A 17509-nucleotide genomic window follows, 5' to 3' on the forward strand; every position below is an offset into this window, starting at 1 on the left:
GGATAAACACATGTTGCTGTCACGAAGTTTTGTGTGCATGTTGGGAGGTTTGTTCGGGTCAGTTTGCTTCATTTTGGTTGAATTGTTCCGTTTTCCTCTTTTGGATGAGGTCTGAGTGGGCGACAGGATTATTTATTTATGGTGCAGATATTTTTTAAACGTAGAATTCGTTTATCTGTCTTGATTGAAATGTTGTTTTCAACTTTTCATGATTGTTGAGATAGTTTTGAAGTCGAGCAAATAGTTGTGTTTTCCCTCTTTTACTCGGTTATATAGGCCTGGTGGGTTTGAGGCCTATTTATTTCTATAAAATTGCTGAAAAAAAGCTGAAAATTTGTATTCTTTTATCATTAAATAATTATTTATTTTTCATAATAAACTCAATGAAAGTTAATTTGTTTTATATTATAATCGATGTTTTTATTTTATTTTTTTTACTATCAGACATCAGCTTATTACTTGATGGAAAAAGAAATGTTTGAAGTGAAAAGAGTTTGAGGCGACAGAGTTTGGCCTTTGCTTGACCACGAGCTGTCAGGAAACGCTGACTTTATCGTTCTTTTGTTGGGAATCTGGCGGCTTTGACCCGTCTGAAGGTCTAAGAGGGGAAGGTGAAAGACAGGTCAGGCCGTCTAACAAATATCAAAATGTGAAGTGCAAAGTATATTTTTTCATTTCTCCCAATATTGGCCACAGTTTCCATAACAAAAATCACGACTTTTAGGGGATTTTGTGTATTTTCTGTTTAAATCAGAGAACGTGGCTCAGTTCTGGTTTGAATATTTTTTTTATCTAAATAATTCAATGCTTCGGTTTTGAGATGGTTTTAAATCATCGAGACACATTTTTACGCAATTTGCCCCTTATTTTATAGGTTAAAATGTGTTTATTTAAGCCAAAACAATGTAGTTTACAAAATTAAGCACTGAAACATTCTTTTCTTTTTATTTTTTGAATGCTTTGGTGACAAAAATATATTTATTTTTCGTATTTAAGATCTATTTCAGTCCGAAAAAAATAAAAATCTCTGAACAAGAAAAATATTTATTTTCACATTAGATTATAATGAAACTTAAAAACTGATAAAACACACCAATATTATTACTAAGTGTGTTTTATCCTAAAGTGTCTTCCTCCATCTGCTGCTTTTAAACAGATTTGATTTTGCGCAGGCGGGCTTTCAGGCCTCGCAGTTGCTGCCATGCTGCTTGGAAAATGGATGACAAGGATTTGGTAAACTTTTGCACCCTTTGAGCTGTCAGTAGCAGCAGAAATAATGAAACTTTTTGGAAGTTTGTAAATGATTTTGGCTGACCTAGGTGGCCTCTGGCCTCATCTTTCGGTCAGCGCTGATAAGTATCTCAATATTAACCAGCCGGCGTTCAGAGCACCGGGTCTATCTAGGACTTTTACGCATCACTTTAATGACTGCATTCAGGATTTTTTAAGAATGATCATTTGATGCAAATAATTGGATTGTTTAAAATATTTAAAATAAATATTATTAGTTTGCTTTTGTTATAAATTTGGATGAATAGACAGATTTATAGCACGGAAATGATGAAATTACCTGTTTTTCTGCTGCTCATTTAGTTGACAGAAAAGCTTTAGGGGAAGTTATGTCAACTAGAAATTTATTATACTTTAAAACTTTGAAAAAAATGTGAGTAAGACAAAAAAAACTTGATTTAAAAAGAGGAAAAAAGCGAAATTTGGCAAATTTCTAATGTGTAGAACCCTCTATTTCAGTTTTATACAAAGCTTCACATTACTTTTGTGTTTTTATTTTTTATTTTATTTTTTTTTGTTTTGTTTAGTGAGTTTTTCTTTTTTTAAGAATAGCTATTGATGGAGATTATATGGGACTAAAAGTGGCCATGGTGGCTTCCCGTCGTCTATATATACCCTGTAGAACCGAATTTGTGTGAAGAAAGCTTAATCACAGATTCGATTCTAGGGGAGTATATGGTCGATGAAAAAACTTCACTTTTGCATCTTCACTCCACGTGACATCGGAAGGACTTATCAGCTGTCTTAGTGAGGGAAATCCCAGATAAACTCAAGCTAAATGGTTGCAAACTCAAAAAATGAAAAGTTTTCAAGTACAGAAATATGAGGAAAGTTTGAAATCTCCCTCTATTGGTTGGTTTCCCTGGAAGGGTTTAGCAAAAGCAGCCCCAGCATGCTCCAATTCGGGCTTTCTGCTCCTCTGGATGGTATCTGTCTCCAAGTTATTGATTCCCAGAAGCTGCTGCCTCCGACCAATGGGCTCCAGAAACACTTTTTTTCTTCTCTCTCTCTCTGTTTTTCTTTTTTTTTTTTCCAAAGGGACAGGGGCAGATGAAGAGATGAGATTCATGTAACTTTTGGATGACCCCATCTTGACAAAGACAGTGTCCATCACTTGTCCTCAGTCATTATTCCCTGCTTTTATGCCAAAGGGCTTTTTGTGTCTTTTGTTGCCTCCTCTGTAGAACACTATGCCTCCAAGATGGACCACAGAAACCGATCACTCTTAAAAAAAACAAAAACAAAAAAAAACTAAAGTTAAAGTGTATAAATTATATATTTTTAATAAGATGGGGCCATATTCGGAAAGCTAATAGAGTTAATAACATTACAGTAATTTATTTATTCACTTTTTATTATTTGTTTATCCTTTTGGCGCACAAATGCTTCTGGAAATTGCACATTTTGTTATTAATTTAGCGCTGGGGTGTAATCTTTGTATCTTAATTTGTGTTTGATGCGTTCTGCTGTATGTTTACTCGTGTTTAGAGAAGCATCACCTCCATTGGCCGATCTGGTCACATGGTTCGCTAACTTTATTCAGTTGACACCAAGTAGGAGGGCTCTATGGAGGGAGGAAAAAAAGACAACTCGAGAAAAATTAGTATTTTCTACCTTCAGAAATTAATGGCCATGAGTTCGTATATGGTGAACTCTAAGTATGTGGATCCCAAATTTCCTCCCTGCGAGGAATATTCGCAGAATAACTATATACCTGAGCAGGGCTCGGACTACTACAGTCAATCGCAGGACACAGAGTTTCAGCATCCAGGGATCTACCCACGGTCAAACTACACGGAGCAACCCTTCAGCTGCACCACTGTGCCGGACTCTACAGTGCAGCAGCCACGAGGTCATGGGCACGACAGAGCCAGCCATCCGAGCCATTTTGGCGCACAGACTGAGCAAGGCCCCCCGGTCCAAGCGGCCGGACCTCGGACTTGTGGACAACAGCAAAGCACAAAGACCCAGAATGGGATACAAGCCAAGCAGCCAGCAGTAGTTTATCCATGGATGAAGAAAGTTCACGTAACTACCGGTGAGATCCTTTTGCTTCTTTACAGATTACCTGCGCCTTGTAGTTAAGGAGCCGTTCAGTGTAATATTTATAGGAGTCTTTGAGAGGCCTCGACAATTACACAAGTCATAAATTTTTATAGCTCAGGAAATAGGCCACTAGGTGAACGCCTGGAAGCACATATAGACTGATGTTAAGGCTCTTAAAGCTGCTTTAATTAAAATAACAAATAAACTCGCGGGATTTCCTCAAACTTTTGGCGCACAGATTCACTCTCTTTGTTTTGCCTTTTGCCGGCATGCATGTGCATACATTTGGTGACTTTGTTGTTGTTGTTGTTGCTGTTTTTTTCTCTCTCTTTGTCCCAGTGAACCCTGACTACACGGGATCAGAGCCCAAACGCTCCAGGACGGCGTACACCCGGCAGCAGGTTTTGGAGCTGGAAAAGGAGTTTCATTTTAACAGGTACCTGACCAGGCGGCGGCGGATCGAGATCGCTCACACGCTTTGTCTGTCCGAGAGGCAAATCAAAATCTGGTTTCAGAACAGACGAATGAAATGGAAGAAAGACCACAAACTGCCAAACACCAAGGGCAGATCTGCCCCTCCAGCCTCCAGCCATCTGCAGAACATTCAGAAGGATAACCAAACGGACATTACAGCGCTATAAGCAAAAGGAGGGAATCTTTTTTCAGAGTGAAATGTACATAAAAAATGTTGCATCTGATTTTTGCATGGACTGGTGCTAGTTTTTGCATTTATTTGTTGTTATTATTTAACAAAAATGACTCCAGAAGTGTTATGTGGGTTATAAAATCAGTTTTCAAAACTGAGTGGTTTAAAAGTTTCCAATTTTTAAACATATTTTTATTGTATAATTTTTGGAAAATCTGTTAAATTCTCTATAAATGTGTTCTATTTTTTACATTTAATTAGTGGATTTATTCAAATTAAACCAGTTCTATTAAATCAGACTTTTTTTCCAACCAAACGCACAATGAAATACTTGAAGGAGGCATTATTTTTTTTAAAGATCACGCCAAAACTATACCTTTTTCTCGTAAAAAAATTCCCGCTGCAGCTGAAAGATTCTTTATAATTTCTTTGTGACTTGTATGTTTTAACTTATTTTGTACAAAATAATTAGCTCGGAAATCTTTTTTTTTATTCCCACACGGAAGACATTCCTGCGCGCATTCTGGTTTTGAGCGCCCTTATAAATCTCTCCTGACATCTTTGTAAACAGTGTACATTTTCAGAGGGCTCTCTCATTCTATCTGAAACTGAACGATCATTTGTTCCTGCATGGCTCAAATTGATTTTGGCCGTTTTTCCCCCTCGATTTGACATAATCGAATATTTAGGATTATAGTTGTTTATTTTTACGAATTTACGTGATTATTTATTTGTTAAGAAACCGTGTACATTTTTGCATAGCACACAATTTAATTAAAACTCTTCCTTACGCGCTGATTATCCTGTTTCAACTTATAAGCATGGCTTTATTTAATAGTTTATATGGGAATGTTTTCTTTTATTTACGCCAAGCTGATCTGCGCGAGGCAACCTGTTTCTGGTCATATTTGAGGACACATTTATATATATTTTTTTTGTTTTATACGGTCAGTGTGCTCGGATAGAAAAAAAGCCCAGAAGCTTTCTCAATACTACAAGGAGGTCTCTCTGAAGTGATGAGAGGATTGAAAAGGTATTTCATCCGAAGGTCGACAAAGGCAGCAGTGGCAGGTTCATCCCGGGGACACATTTCAGCCGCGAGGACTGACCCCAGCACCCCTGACCCGCCGGACAGGCAGCATTTTCTCTCCCAGGCGCTACTCGCTTTGGTTTGGAAGGCTGTTGTGTTGTTTAAAAAAAAGAAGACGAAGAAAAAAACCTAAAGCCCATTCAAAGTAAAGAGTCACTCAATTCCACATTTTTACACGTGTTTGAGCTGTATTTATATCAGGCGCAACCCCCGAGGAGGATCTGTTTGTGCATTTGTCTCCTCGTGTCAGAATGAATAGTTGTTCTGTTCTTTATTTTTGTACAGTTTTTTTAATCTTGTATGGTGCTTTGAGATGTGCAAAGTATATTGGAAAAATAAAGATTTCTAATAATTATGCATTTACATATTTGCATTTTGTGTTTTTGTGGATCCTTATTTTAAATCATTCAATACAACGTTTTATTCAAAAACGGATTTTTATTTTATTTTTATTTTTTTTTTTCAAATTCATTTTTATCAAAGAGGTTTGAGCTGTAAAATTGTAATTGTTGCTGCACAAAAGCGCTCTGTTGTGCAAATTGGACTCAAGCTGCAATGCAAACCACGCAAATTGAGCACATGCGCGTCATGCGCACTTCTTTCACATTTATACTGAAGCTCTAAATATATAAAGTCTCAATACTGTAATCAAGAAACCCAAGAAATGCAAAAACTGAAAAAAGGCACAAGTTTTCATTCCGTCATATGTAGACTTCATTAATTAGCTTTTATCTGTTTGAGCGCCTCGCCGTGCGCAAAAACATCCAAATTATCTGTATATCATAAGGAAACACTCAAAAATGATCATTTTTCCTTTTTTGTCTGTTCATTTGAATGTACAAAAATGCAGAAAATAACAGACAAAAGAAAAATCAAAACTTGTTTTTCATTGATGATTCCCATCAGGAGCTAAATCTGATATTCATATAAGAAATACGCGTGGAGCCTTCCTTAGTATAATCCACTCATTACGCACGAGGACAGAAGAAAATAAGATACTATGACACCCTAAAAATAATCCCTAATGTGACCAAAGTTTAATCAGGGACGTGGAGATGTATTTTAGTACTATTTCCACTGACCACAGTTTGATCCATGGCGCGCAGGCAGACTTTTACGCATGCCATTAAATTCATTCAGATGACTTATACGTTTGTGTCAGAGTTGGAGAGAAGACAAAGTGATGCTTCCAGTTCAGCATCCTGTCAAAAGTGATTCGGACATTGATGCTGAGGACAATATGACGAGGGGGAGGGGCACAAACTTACCATTAGACTTTATCTTTATGAGTTAGGAATGGGCTACATTTTATTTTATTTTATTTTATTCTATTTTATTTAGGTTTTCCACATCAAAGATTGAAGCTTAAAGCTTCAAATCTCATAATGTTTATTTTAAATACATAAAAAGGTTATTCTATCAACATTGTCAGAGCAGTCTACTACAGCGTGGAGCGTGCAGCCACACTGACCTACATGTCTGAACAGCAATAAATGAGAGCCAAAGGCAGTGCCATTTTCAATGACACTGCACCCAGTGCAGGAACACAACAGCCTTGCTCTCCATCCGGCCATATTTGATTTCCAGCTGTTTTTTCGCAGAAACCTCTCCGAGCCAGACAACCCCCTAAGATATATTAAAGTGCGCTGTCTGCATCCAGAGATATAATCCAGAGACTATGCCACTCCGCTCTCCATTCTCGACCACGTGATTGTCTAAATAATTAATGCAGCACGTCCCCCTAGAAACACGGCGTCGTCATTAATCGCAAGGACTCTATCAGACTTGAAAACTGAAGAGATCCCCCAAGAAAATAATATCCGATTCTCGGTGCAACTGTAGCCCCGCATTGTAGCTGCGCATCTGAGCCGATGGATGTTCGGGTAGGTAAATGTTTCCGCATTTTTCATGTTGGCAGAGCAGGTAAATGACGATATCAAATGTCGTGATATTTGATCAATTGCTCCCTTCGATGTGTGCGCTCTGCGCGGATTTGCGCGGTGGCTGCTTTCTTTACGCATGTTCGTGTTCTCTTATTTCTTTATTTTTTGTAACAAAGTATATTTATAATTTGATGCTAGGCATGTATCTTGGAATAGATTGACAGGAGTAATCGCTAAGACAAAAAACTTGATGGCATTGACATGTATAGCTCGCTGTTAGGAACTGCTCAGATTGGCCACATCTCCTGGTCCATTCATTCCTAATAAAAGACCATTTTAATTTTTTAAAACATTCAAAACAAAAACGGAGTTCTCCTTTAAAAGACAGCCTCAAAGTCATAAATTAAACAAGTTATGAGAACACAAGACTTTTCATTTTCTATCAAATATTTGCCTTTTGCCTTAGACTTGATTTGAATTCGTGTTAAAAAGAGAGATAGGATGATTTCATTCTGATTTCTTCGAAGTGCTGGATGTTTAGTCAGCCTGACAGATCTGCCTCCTTGTAAATCATTCTAAGTAATTCTTAAAAGTGTGCGAGGCTGTTGGGGGGCCGGGCGAAAACTGTAAATCTTTCACTTTTATTACCCTCCGAACATATGCTACGACGCTGCGAGTCCTGCATCCCTTTTCTTTCCCATCGCTCCAACTGGACCACGGTCTCTTAAAAAAGAAAAAAAAAATACAGCTATATCCATCGATTTTATTTTTGGTCTTTTTGTGCATTCCTTTATTTATAAACACTGGAGGGATTCCATGGAGTTTGTGGTTGTGGCTGGAGACAATGCAGGAGAAGCCATGGCTCTTTGTGTTGCAGCAGGGTGTGAAGACAGACACAACAAACGCGAGAGGATGATGCGCTTTATTTGAATACAATCCATGCCCATCTGCATGAAAAACTCACATGTCATTTCCCCCATAAATCATTCTTTAAATCGTCTTTACGCGCACTGTCATATAGGCATAAACACACAAAAATAATACATTTGCATTAAAAAGTCATCCCACCTTTTGCGTTTTAGTATAAATTTACGCACTTCGGTTGGAGATTTTTTCTGCAGACACAAAAGCAGCAATAGTGCAGGGATGGTTGCTATAGAAGCTGTATTTTTCAGAATATATATAATTAAAGTGCGTCCAAACTGCACATGGGCTTGCCTTTGAATGGTGGAGTAAGGGCGAGCTGCAATCCTCGAAATGGTGAGATAAAAAAACAGAAGTAGAGAGAGGAACATTTTCACAATCACACAGCCGAGACGAGGAAATAAACGCCACCCTTTATCAAAATGGACTGGTGAGGTAAGAGCCTGCTTGAAGAAGAGAACAATCACGTGAACAAATATGCTTGTATCTAAAGGCAGCGCCTTTATTTGTCATCATAAAGCTTCCGAAACACCAAAAAATCTCAATGTTAGCTGCAAATCTGCACAGGCCCTGTAAATTTCACTGGGGTGATTGATTGCCAGTGATTTTTTTTTCTGGAATAAGGATACCTTGTTCGCTTTTTATTGGTAGTTGAATGCAAGTCCTTCCATTCTTTCGGGAATACTGTCTCCACTGGTGTATGGAAATGTCTGAAAAACAGCAAGATCAGGTTTAGGACAGCTCTGTCTGCAGACAAAGGGTGAAGGATTTATTCTAGAGACTGCGTGGAAAGGAACCCAGGCTGAGGGGAAACTTGCTTTATATGATGAATTGATTCCCAGGTAAGAAACTGCACGGCGGAAAGCAACCTTTAACCACGGGTTAATATATTGCAGGGAAATATATTCTAATCCATTCCGTCCATGGAGGCGATGCTTGTTAATGTTGCGGGGATATGGAGCTCCACCGACGCCTCTTTAAAAGCAGATTCATATTTTTCCTTTCAAACATTATCGACAGATTGAGCCTGAGCTGCTCTGCGCTTTTCAGCTGCTTTTTTGGCGCCCGCGTGCATGAGAGCCGGCTCGGAGGAGGAAGAAGTAGGAGAGGAACTTTTCTTTTTGACTCCTGGATCGTAAATCACATTAATTTGTTGTCTTATCGTCACACTGGCTTTTACTGTGATTTATGTGGTTTCAGCTGTATGGCTTTGTTAACCTCCAACTTATATTATACACAATTGCATAATGGACGCTTTGGAAGGATTACCAAGCTGAGGAGTGAATGATAAGGAAGGCATATGCCTCTATTTTTGCCTGTAAGGATGAATATTTTTGCTTAGTTTCTTTTCAGTTAATAATATTTACAAATGTGATTGTTTTTCCACTTCTTTATCTTAGGAGCAGTAGTAATAAACCTGAATCATTTAGGCTAATTTTGGATCATTTTCCTCATTTTTGCAGTCAATTTAACAGCTTTTGGAATACATTCAGCATCTTCAGACCTTTTTTTCTGGTTGTGTTCCACTTGAGAAAGAAAACTATAATTTGCAACGATTTTAATGTCACATTTTCTGCACAATTTTTGTAAATTACCCTTAAGTTTCTGAACAGAGAAAGCCCCATTATTTAGGGCATCCAACGGTTCATTTTTGGACAAAAGAATATGACATTTTGTGTGTTTAAAAAGTAAAAAAAAAAAAAAAAAAAAAGATTTGGAAATTGGAAATATAAATAGAAGAAGAAAGAAAGGTTGGAGAAACGACTGCCTGAGATAATAACTCTCCAGTTTGAGTCCGAGCCATTGTGTGGAGCAAACTTACCGTAACAGCGCGTAGGCGAAAAACACAGCCGTGTGAAAGGGAAGCATGTCTGCTACTAGTAAATCAGGGGGTTTAAAAAGCAGCCCGGGGCTCGAATTGAAGAACTGCGACCAAGAAAGAAGAATATTCCTTAAATTCACTCTCTAATTTGGTGAAGCAAAATCATCAATTTGGAGTCATCAAAACGCAAATTCTGAGGGTTTGGTTTTTGCTTCCGTGCCGCCGCTGGAGAGTGTCTCCCTGTGTTCACAAACAGCTTTGAATTTGTTGGAGACTTGCTTCTACATAAAAGCAAACTGCTCGTTGTTCATTAAACTTTGGCTTAAAGCTGAATGACCCAAAAGGTCACCTAAAACAGCTTAGGGCTGCGATATGTTTGGCCTGCGCTCTTTGTATAAAAGTGCATGAGTAAGACTTTTCACTCTCAACTAAAGAACAAAAAACATATGACCACTGCAGTGGTTTTATTCACAGAGGGGAATATTTATTGAAAATGTGTTTATTTTTGTATGAAATATTAAGCTGAATTTGTCATCTTTGTTGCTACTCATGGATGGAGAAAAAAAAAATGGCACCACATCAGGAAGACGTTTCATTTAATGTTGTGTGTACTCTAGGTCGAGATGGAAGCAGTGATGAATGCGTGAGGGATATTAAAGAGATCTTCGCAGATTTCGGTGAGTAACACTCCTTTAATAAGGGAAATGCACAACAGGGCCAACTGCTAACAAGGCGAAAGGGTGATTTGTTACTCGCGGCTGCATATTTACTCTCACAGCGATTCAAAGGCGGCTTAAATCACGCAGGGAGATCATGAGAAATGGCTTCAACTTGTTCTGCGCGAGCAATTATTTACGAAGGCCGGAGTCCAGCATTTGGAACCGCATCCCCAAAATTAAATCCAGAGAGATTATTTGTTATTATTTTTGCAGGAAAAAATAAATAGTCTGAAATTATTCAAATTTATGACTAAAATATAAAATAAAATAAAATAAATCACCGTTTTATCCTATAAAGCTGCGCCTTTTCCCACCATCCGCCGCCTTATTTGTGCCAAATCTGCTCTTCTGCGATGTGTGCGTAACGCTGCAGACTCGGGCTCAGACAGGCTGCAAGCGGCCTTTATACCCCAAGCCTGTGCGCGGCAGAAGCCGCCGTGGAAGGAATTCTTTCCCTTGCCTTCCTCCTACGCGCAGCTTTACAATTCTTATGGCTGAGAGTCCTCACGAGTGGTTTTGCTCCTCGGTCCTCTTTCAGGTCGTTTACAAGCATAACATTTGCGGTCATAAATTTTGCCACGGTCCACACTGACAGGTGCAATTGTTATGCAGGCGCAGCCTGCAGCTCCTAAGCCACCAACATACAGTGGCGTGGCCCCCTTTGATATTTGTGTTGAAGTTGGCGTGCGCCTTTTAAAAAAATATTTTAAACTTTTAAACTTCACAGCTTACCATTAATTGTTTTTACTTTTTTCATTGGAGCTTAAATGTGTCAAAACAAAACAAAGAATTAATTATTTTATTGCCACCCACGCATTCAAACTCCCCCACGCACGCTCCTTTGCGCGCTTCCAAAACTCACACAAGACGTAAAGACAATGAATAAAAATGATAATAATAAACAATTTAGTCGGTTTGTTTTCAGCCACTGGCGTGCGTAAACATGCCATCCAAATGGATGCGCGCGCGAACAATACGTGCACTATGGCTTTGTGTGGCCTTGTTATTAGTCAAAAGGGCATTGTGTGTGCGCGTGACAGATGCTGATTCAGCGTATTTGTCTCAGACTCGTAAAGCCTCCCGGAGGGTTCTTTGAGGGAAAAAGTTAAACTTTAACTGCTTTGTGCCAAAAAAGAAAACGAGTCAAATGAGCGGCTTCGACTCTGACACTGAGACGTGAAACATTGAAGTCGGTTGCTAATTTAATAACTCTGGTAACCAATAGCAACCGGAGCTGTGGCCAAGGAGATGCACTCCCGCGTAATTTTATTTTATTCAAAAGTGTGAAAAATAAAAAAAATGATCTCATACATGATTTGTTTGATTTTTGCAGCTCAAACCCCGGTGGAACGGTGGGAAACGCCAATCACGTGAATTCACAACACCCATGTCATTGGATAGAACCTATCTGGCTGATTGGCTTTGAACCCACAAAATGCAGAAAGCAACTTATTACGACAACTCTGGACTGTTTGGGGGCTACAGCTACCCCAAACCAGACTCGTACAGCTACGGCCCCGCACACCAGTCCTACCCCACTGCTACCATTGAGAGTGACTATCAGGGCCCAGTGTGTCCCATCCAGACCTCAGCGGTTCGGCCCCCGGCCCTCAAAGACACTGATTTGAACGGAGACTGCATGCGCCAAAGCAGCAGTCAAAGTGGCAACAATGGCGCGCAAGCGGGGAGCATTTCAGAGCAGCAGGCGCCTCCACTGTCCGCGTCCCCGCCAAGCTCCAACAGCTCTGCGTCCCAGAAGAAGAAGTCCCCCTCCGGTGGAGCCTCCGGGGCCACCACACCCGCCCTGGCGAAGCAGATCTTCCCCTGGATGAAGGAGACCCGGCAGAACGCAAAGCAGAAAAGCAACAACTGTGTTGCGGCAGGTAGTGATCATGATCGTGTGTGTGAGGTGTCTTTATCGGCTGATCAACAGACAATAAGATGCTGCTGTGCTTCTTTACAGGTGGGGAGGTGAGCGATGAGAAAAGCCCACCGGGACCGGCCTCCAAACGGGTCAGAACTGCTTACACGAGTGCACAACTGGTGGAGCTGGAGAAGGAGTTTCACTTTAACCGCTACCTTTGTCGTCCCCGGAGAGTGGAAATGGCCAATCTGTTGAATCTCACCGAGCGCCAGATAAAGATTTGGTTTCAGAACCGGAGGATGAAATACAAAAAGGACCAGAAGTCTAAAGGGCTCGCGCACTCTCCCTTGGGACACTCCCCGGACAGGAGCCCACCGCTGAGTGGCCCAAATCACGTTGGATACTCTGGCCAACTCCAGAACGTCAACAGCCTCAGCTATGACGCGCCCTCGCCCCCGTCATTCGCCAAGCCGCAGCAAAACATGTACGGCCTGGCAGCGTACACCGCGCCGCTGGGAGGCTGCATCCCGCAACAGAAGAGGTACCCGGGCTCCGAGTACGAACACCACGGCATGCAGAGCAATGGAGGCTTTGCCAATCCCAATTTGCAAGGCAGCCCCGTTTATGTGGGTGGGAACTTTGTTGATTCCATGCCAGCCTCGGGCCCCATGTTCAACCTCGGCCATCTTCCCCACCCCTCATCCACCAGCGTGGACTACAGCTGCGCCGCGCAGATCCCAGGAAACCACCACCATGGACCCTGTGATCCCCACCCCACATACACAGACCTCACCTCTCACCAAGCGTCTCAGGGAAGGATTCAGGAAGCGCCTAAACTGACGCATTTGTAATATGTGTGCGCGTGCGTGCGTGTGAGTGCGAGTGTGTGTGCCAAAATTACGTTGCGCTCTTTTCTATTACCTCACTAGTCTAATAACTACACTCCAAGCGAATCGTGTGTATAATTACAGTATTACTGATATTACTATTAATGCTATTGTGTGATTATTTTCTAAATGATGCAGCTTTTGTCCATTCTTCTTGAACATTTGGAGATGCGCAGACGCACACTAGCCTGGTTGTCCATAGTTATTTTTTTTGTTTCAAATGCTAAAGTGCAATGCGCAACGTTGGACTGAATATTTCACGCCGTTACTTGAAGGCAAGTCTTGTAGATCATGAAGGTAGAAGCTCATCCTTAGAGAGAGAAGGACTTTTAGGGGAAATTTTGCATCTGTTTGTTGGGATGTCGTTTAAGTCACCCTATTTATTGCTTTATCATTATTTCTCCTTTCTTGTTTTTGGCATAATCTTTCGCACTAGTCTATTTATTATTGAATTGCTTTTGTATTGCACATTATTTATCGCGAGTATTTATAAATGGGGACAGGGCAGTGCACTTCCAAGTGTTGGCAAAACAGGGTTTGGAAAAATGCTACGACTCGCAACGAATAATTGAAAGAAAAAAAAAAAGAAAAAGAGCCTTTCTTATTGTAAATCTGGTACCAATGGGGCATTTTATAGTGTATAAACCTCACTGGATGTCCACATATGTCAAATCTTAGGCGAAACGTAGACTATCGAAATATTGTACACACCAGCATGTCATTTTTGTGTATCCATTGCTATTTTTTTATTTGTCTTCCATCGTTTTTATTCAGTTCCATAAATTATGAAACTCTAATGATATCGAAATGTTATATTTTATTGTGTATAACATTTTGTAAATAAAGTGCTCAAACTTGTATTTTTGTTGCATTTTTTTAGCAGTAAGATGGGTTTGTTTCCTCTGCTCAGCCTGCAGCTCCTCATTATTTTCTACTTCCTTGTTCAGCTGCTGCTGCTGAAACTGTCGGGCAAAGCAGAGCTTATTGACTCGCAGCCTTACTGTACTGTCCAAACAGGCACAAGCAATCAATAATTAGACACCAAGATATCTAAAAGTCATCAGACGGCTCTATGCTTCCAATGCAAAGTGCATTTCAGCGGAATAAAAGCCTCTGGATCTTATTGATGTTTTATTTGTATGTGGAGGAAGTGAATCTATGAGCTTATGACATTTTTTTTCTTGAGATTTGGCCCCATCATTATGATTCAAATATTTGAAATAATACGATTCTCTGTGACTAAATGTGTCAAAATGCTAAAAACAACATATATGCCAATATAAAAAAATCCAAATAGGCTACAACGTTTGACTTTGGAAAGATGCAAAGATGTGTGCGTTTCTTTTACGCGCGAGAGAAAAAGAGGGGGGAGAAAGAGCAGTTCATCTTTTATTGCTCCTGGAGAGCCATTTCAAAGCTCATTAATCAAAAACTCGTCGCTTTCAGGCTCCTCGCTGATCCCTCCTCCTCGTGAACAAAGCATTTGCATTCCAAATCCAAGAAACACATTTCTAACCGCGCGCGCGGGCCAATCTTTAATGGTGGGGGGCAGAGCTGAAAGCTGAAAAGAAAGAAAACTCGAGGCTTCCACGTTCGCCTTTTGCGTGGATGATAGATCCTCGAGTTTAAGGGAGGATGAAGCCAAATGAAACTGTTGTCAGAGAAATTATGTTTGGCTTTACATCCTCGCAGCATCAAATTCAGAGTGATCGCTCAGAGGGCTTTCATTCAGGAAGCTGAACATGCAGTTCAGGTCTTACATTCTATAATAAAAGCTTTTATTTATAAGTATTCTAATCTAAAATAAAAAAAAAATAAAAGCCTTTTGTCATAATGTTTTATAAGGGGCTGTAAAATATGTTTCTAATCAATGCAATTCTGATTGAGTTCTGATGAAAAGGTTTTAAATTATTTTAATTTTCTCGCATGGGTTTTTGCACTTAATTAATCAAGCAGTTATTGGAAAACAATTAAAACAAAAAATCTCTCCAAAATAATAGCATTTTTAGCATTAATTATCTTAAGCATTGAAAAAATGTAAAAATACTGCCTATTTATTTGCAATAGTAATACATTTTACAAAGAAAAAATAAAACGCGTAAACAATTTGAATTATTGATCTTTATAGAAAAAAAATAATATTTATAAAAGAATAAATAAATTCACAGATATGTGTTTACCTTGATTCTTCAAAACAGCATGAATAAATGACAGTTTTAGTCAACAAAAAAGGGGAAACGTCATCCTTTTTGAGCTACTTTAAGGATGCAAAAAAAAAAAAAACATTTGTTTCTGTAGGACGTTCAGACTTGTGTTTCCTACTTTATTCGCAACTCAGGACGGATTTAGGTTTATTTATTTATGCTTTGTCAGTTTATTACATGAAAAAAGAATACAGAAAAAAGAGTGAGATATAAAGTTATTACATCACAGACGCGGCAGCTGAAGTCCTCTCTGATTGGATACAACCCATCAGACCACGCCCCCCCCCGTGGAGGGTAATATTTACATGTGGAGAAGAAGTCCTGCTGTCGTCCACCTATTAATGAGATGGCTTTAAACTTATCTCTACTTTCCATTCTGACTGGAAACAGTCTTATATTATAGCTCTACCTCCTATTTGTTTTGATTTTTTAATGCATATTGCTTAAATACATTTTTGTGACGGACGCAGAACCCCACGGGACTTTTTTTTTCTTCTGCAGAATGAGAACCTGAAGATAAACCTCAGAGGTGCTGCATGTCTGTCGTGATGCTGGATTTTCACGCCACAGAAGTCGGTCATTTCAGGTCAGCTCTCGAGGAAAGTTGGATGTCGGCGCTGGAGGAACGGGAGCGAGCTATATTTGCATATCTGTCTTTTTTCTATTTCTTTACTTTAAATACGTTCCGATTAAAAAAAAAAATTGAACAGAAACTGGAGCATTTTATTATCACACCAGAGGATTTTGACGCGCTGGAGAAAGAGTTCACTACAAAGAAACTGGAAGAGGACGCTATTTCTAAAAAAAAAAGTTACTTTTGCAAACTCCATTTTGTAAATGTAATTTTTTGTGCATTTACTTTTAATATTGGATGCTGAAAGTGAAAGCTGATATTGTAGCCTGTTAGAAAATGCAATTGTTCACAGCATGTTTACAAAAGAAGACTTAAAGTTTGTACCTAAATGAGTTTAATTTCTTGTTTTTCTTTGTTCTAAATGCTTGATCTAACCACACAAAAAGTTTTTATATGAGCATAAATCAATGTGAGGAAAACAAGCTGATGTTATTGTTCTAATGTTTGCAGTTTTTGTTGTTACTTAATTGTTTTATGTGTTTATAAATATGTTTTGGTCAATAAAATTACTTATTTTCCCCTTAAGTACTAGACAATTTCATTTTATGTGTTTTTTTTTTCATGGTCAACTCAATTTATTACATGAATAAAAGAAAAATGAAAATTTGTTTGGCATCTTTCGAGCTCTAAAGCTGATTTTACACCCCCTGAGCTTCTGTTAACAGTGACGGAGGACGTGAGTGTCAGACCACACCACTGCCACTCATTCTTCATTCCCCCGCCTGTGTTATCATTAAGCATTCACCATGCTGTGTGTGGCTGAATGGCCAGCAGGAACTTTGTCAATAAAGAATGCATCTGTGTCCATTTGCTGCTACTCTGACTTACGAACTGCTGCAGGACACATAGTGACCACGTCACATGTGATCATGAGCAGATTTGTTCTTAGATTAGTCAAGACTCATAGAACGATGACCCAGTTAGTTCAGATGAAATCAAAACACAGAGACACAAAAGAACCATATTAACCAAATAACTATTTTCTAAAAAGTGTATTTTATAAAATCCCTTCTTAGTCTCCATCTCCAGCTCTCATACTCAGGAGTTGGTATTTTATTTTATTTGATTAATTTTATTGCATTAGTATCTCTCTTTTATGCATTTTTTTTTGTAATTTTATCCATTTCTTTGGTCTTTTATTGTAGAGCACTAGAAGGAGTTATAAAGATTCATACATAGAGGTTCAATTGCATCCTATGATTTTACTTTGTCGTCTTAACACTTTAAATAATTATTATTGCATATAAGATGAGTTTTTTTACATTTAGTGCAAACTATACAATTTTTTTTCTTTAATGTTTTTTTTTATCTTTTCTTAATTATTTTGTAAAATTTTGCATTTGTTTCCAAATATTTTCTTTTCTCTTTTCTGTTCGCCCTTCTTTAAGACATATTAAAAGATTATAAGTCTTCTGTTCAAAGGTTGTATTACCGAGTAAAGGTTAATCTTCTTGGAGTACATTACACATTCTTCATTGTGGCACAAAATGCCCGTATTGA

At 39.0% G+C, this 17509-nt stretch overlaps 2 protein-coding genes across 4 annotated transcripts in view; both read left to right on the plus strand.

Annotated features, from left to right (window-relative positions):
* Nucleotides 1–15454, plus strand: part of hoxd3a (homeobox D3a) — an 18731-nt gene extending 3277 nt beyond the window's left edge. Inside the window, exons 1-4 of one of the 3 annotated variants that reach the window (XM_024287005.2) lie at nt 6027–8721; nt 10319–10378; nt 11754–12303; nt 12384–15454. In XM_024287005.2, the coding sequence (XP_024142773.1) occupies nt 11856–12303; nt 12384–13135 (1200 nt within the window). In that variant the 5' untranslated portion in view covers nt 6027–8721; nt 10319–10378; nt 11754–11855 and the 3' untranslated portion in view covers nt 13136–15454. Of the gene's footprint in view, nt 1–6026; nt 8722–10318; nt 10379–11753; nt 12304–12383 lie in introns of those variants that run through there. The other 2 variants (XM_024287004.2, XM_024287006.2) reach the window with 2 other exon arrangements.
* hoxd4a (homeobox D4a) lies at nt 1349–5432 on the plus strand. Its single transcript, XM_024287008.2, has 2 exons — nt 1349–3328; nt 3676–5432. The coding sequence occupies exons 1-2, from the start codon at nt 2857–2859 to the stop codon at nt 3975–3977; spliced, it is 774 nt and encodes a 257-aa protein (XP_024142776.1). The 5' UTR covers nt 1349–2856; the 3' UTR covers nt 3978–5432.
* Nucleotides 15455–17509: the final 2055 nt, after the last annotated feature.

This window comes from Oryzias melastigma, linkage group LG21 (assembly GCF_002922805.2).
Source record: "Oryzias melastigma strain HK-1 linkage group LG21, ASM292280v2, whole genome shotgun sequence".
NCBI lineage: Eukaryota > Metazoa > Chordata > Actinopteri > Beloniformes > Adrianichthyidae > Oryzias > Oryzias melastigma.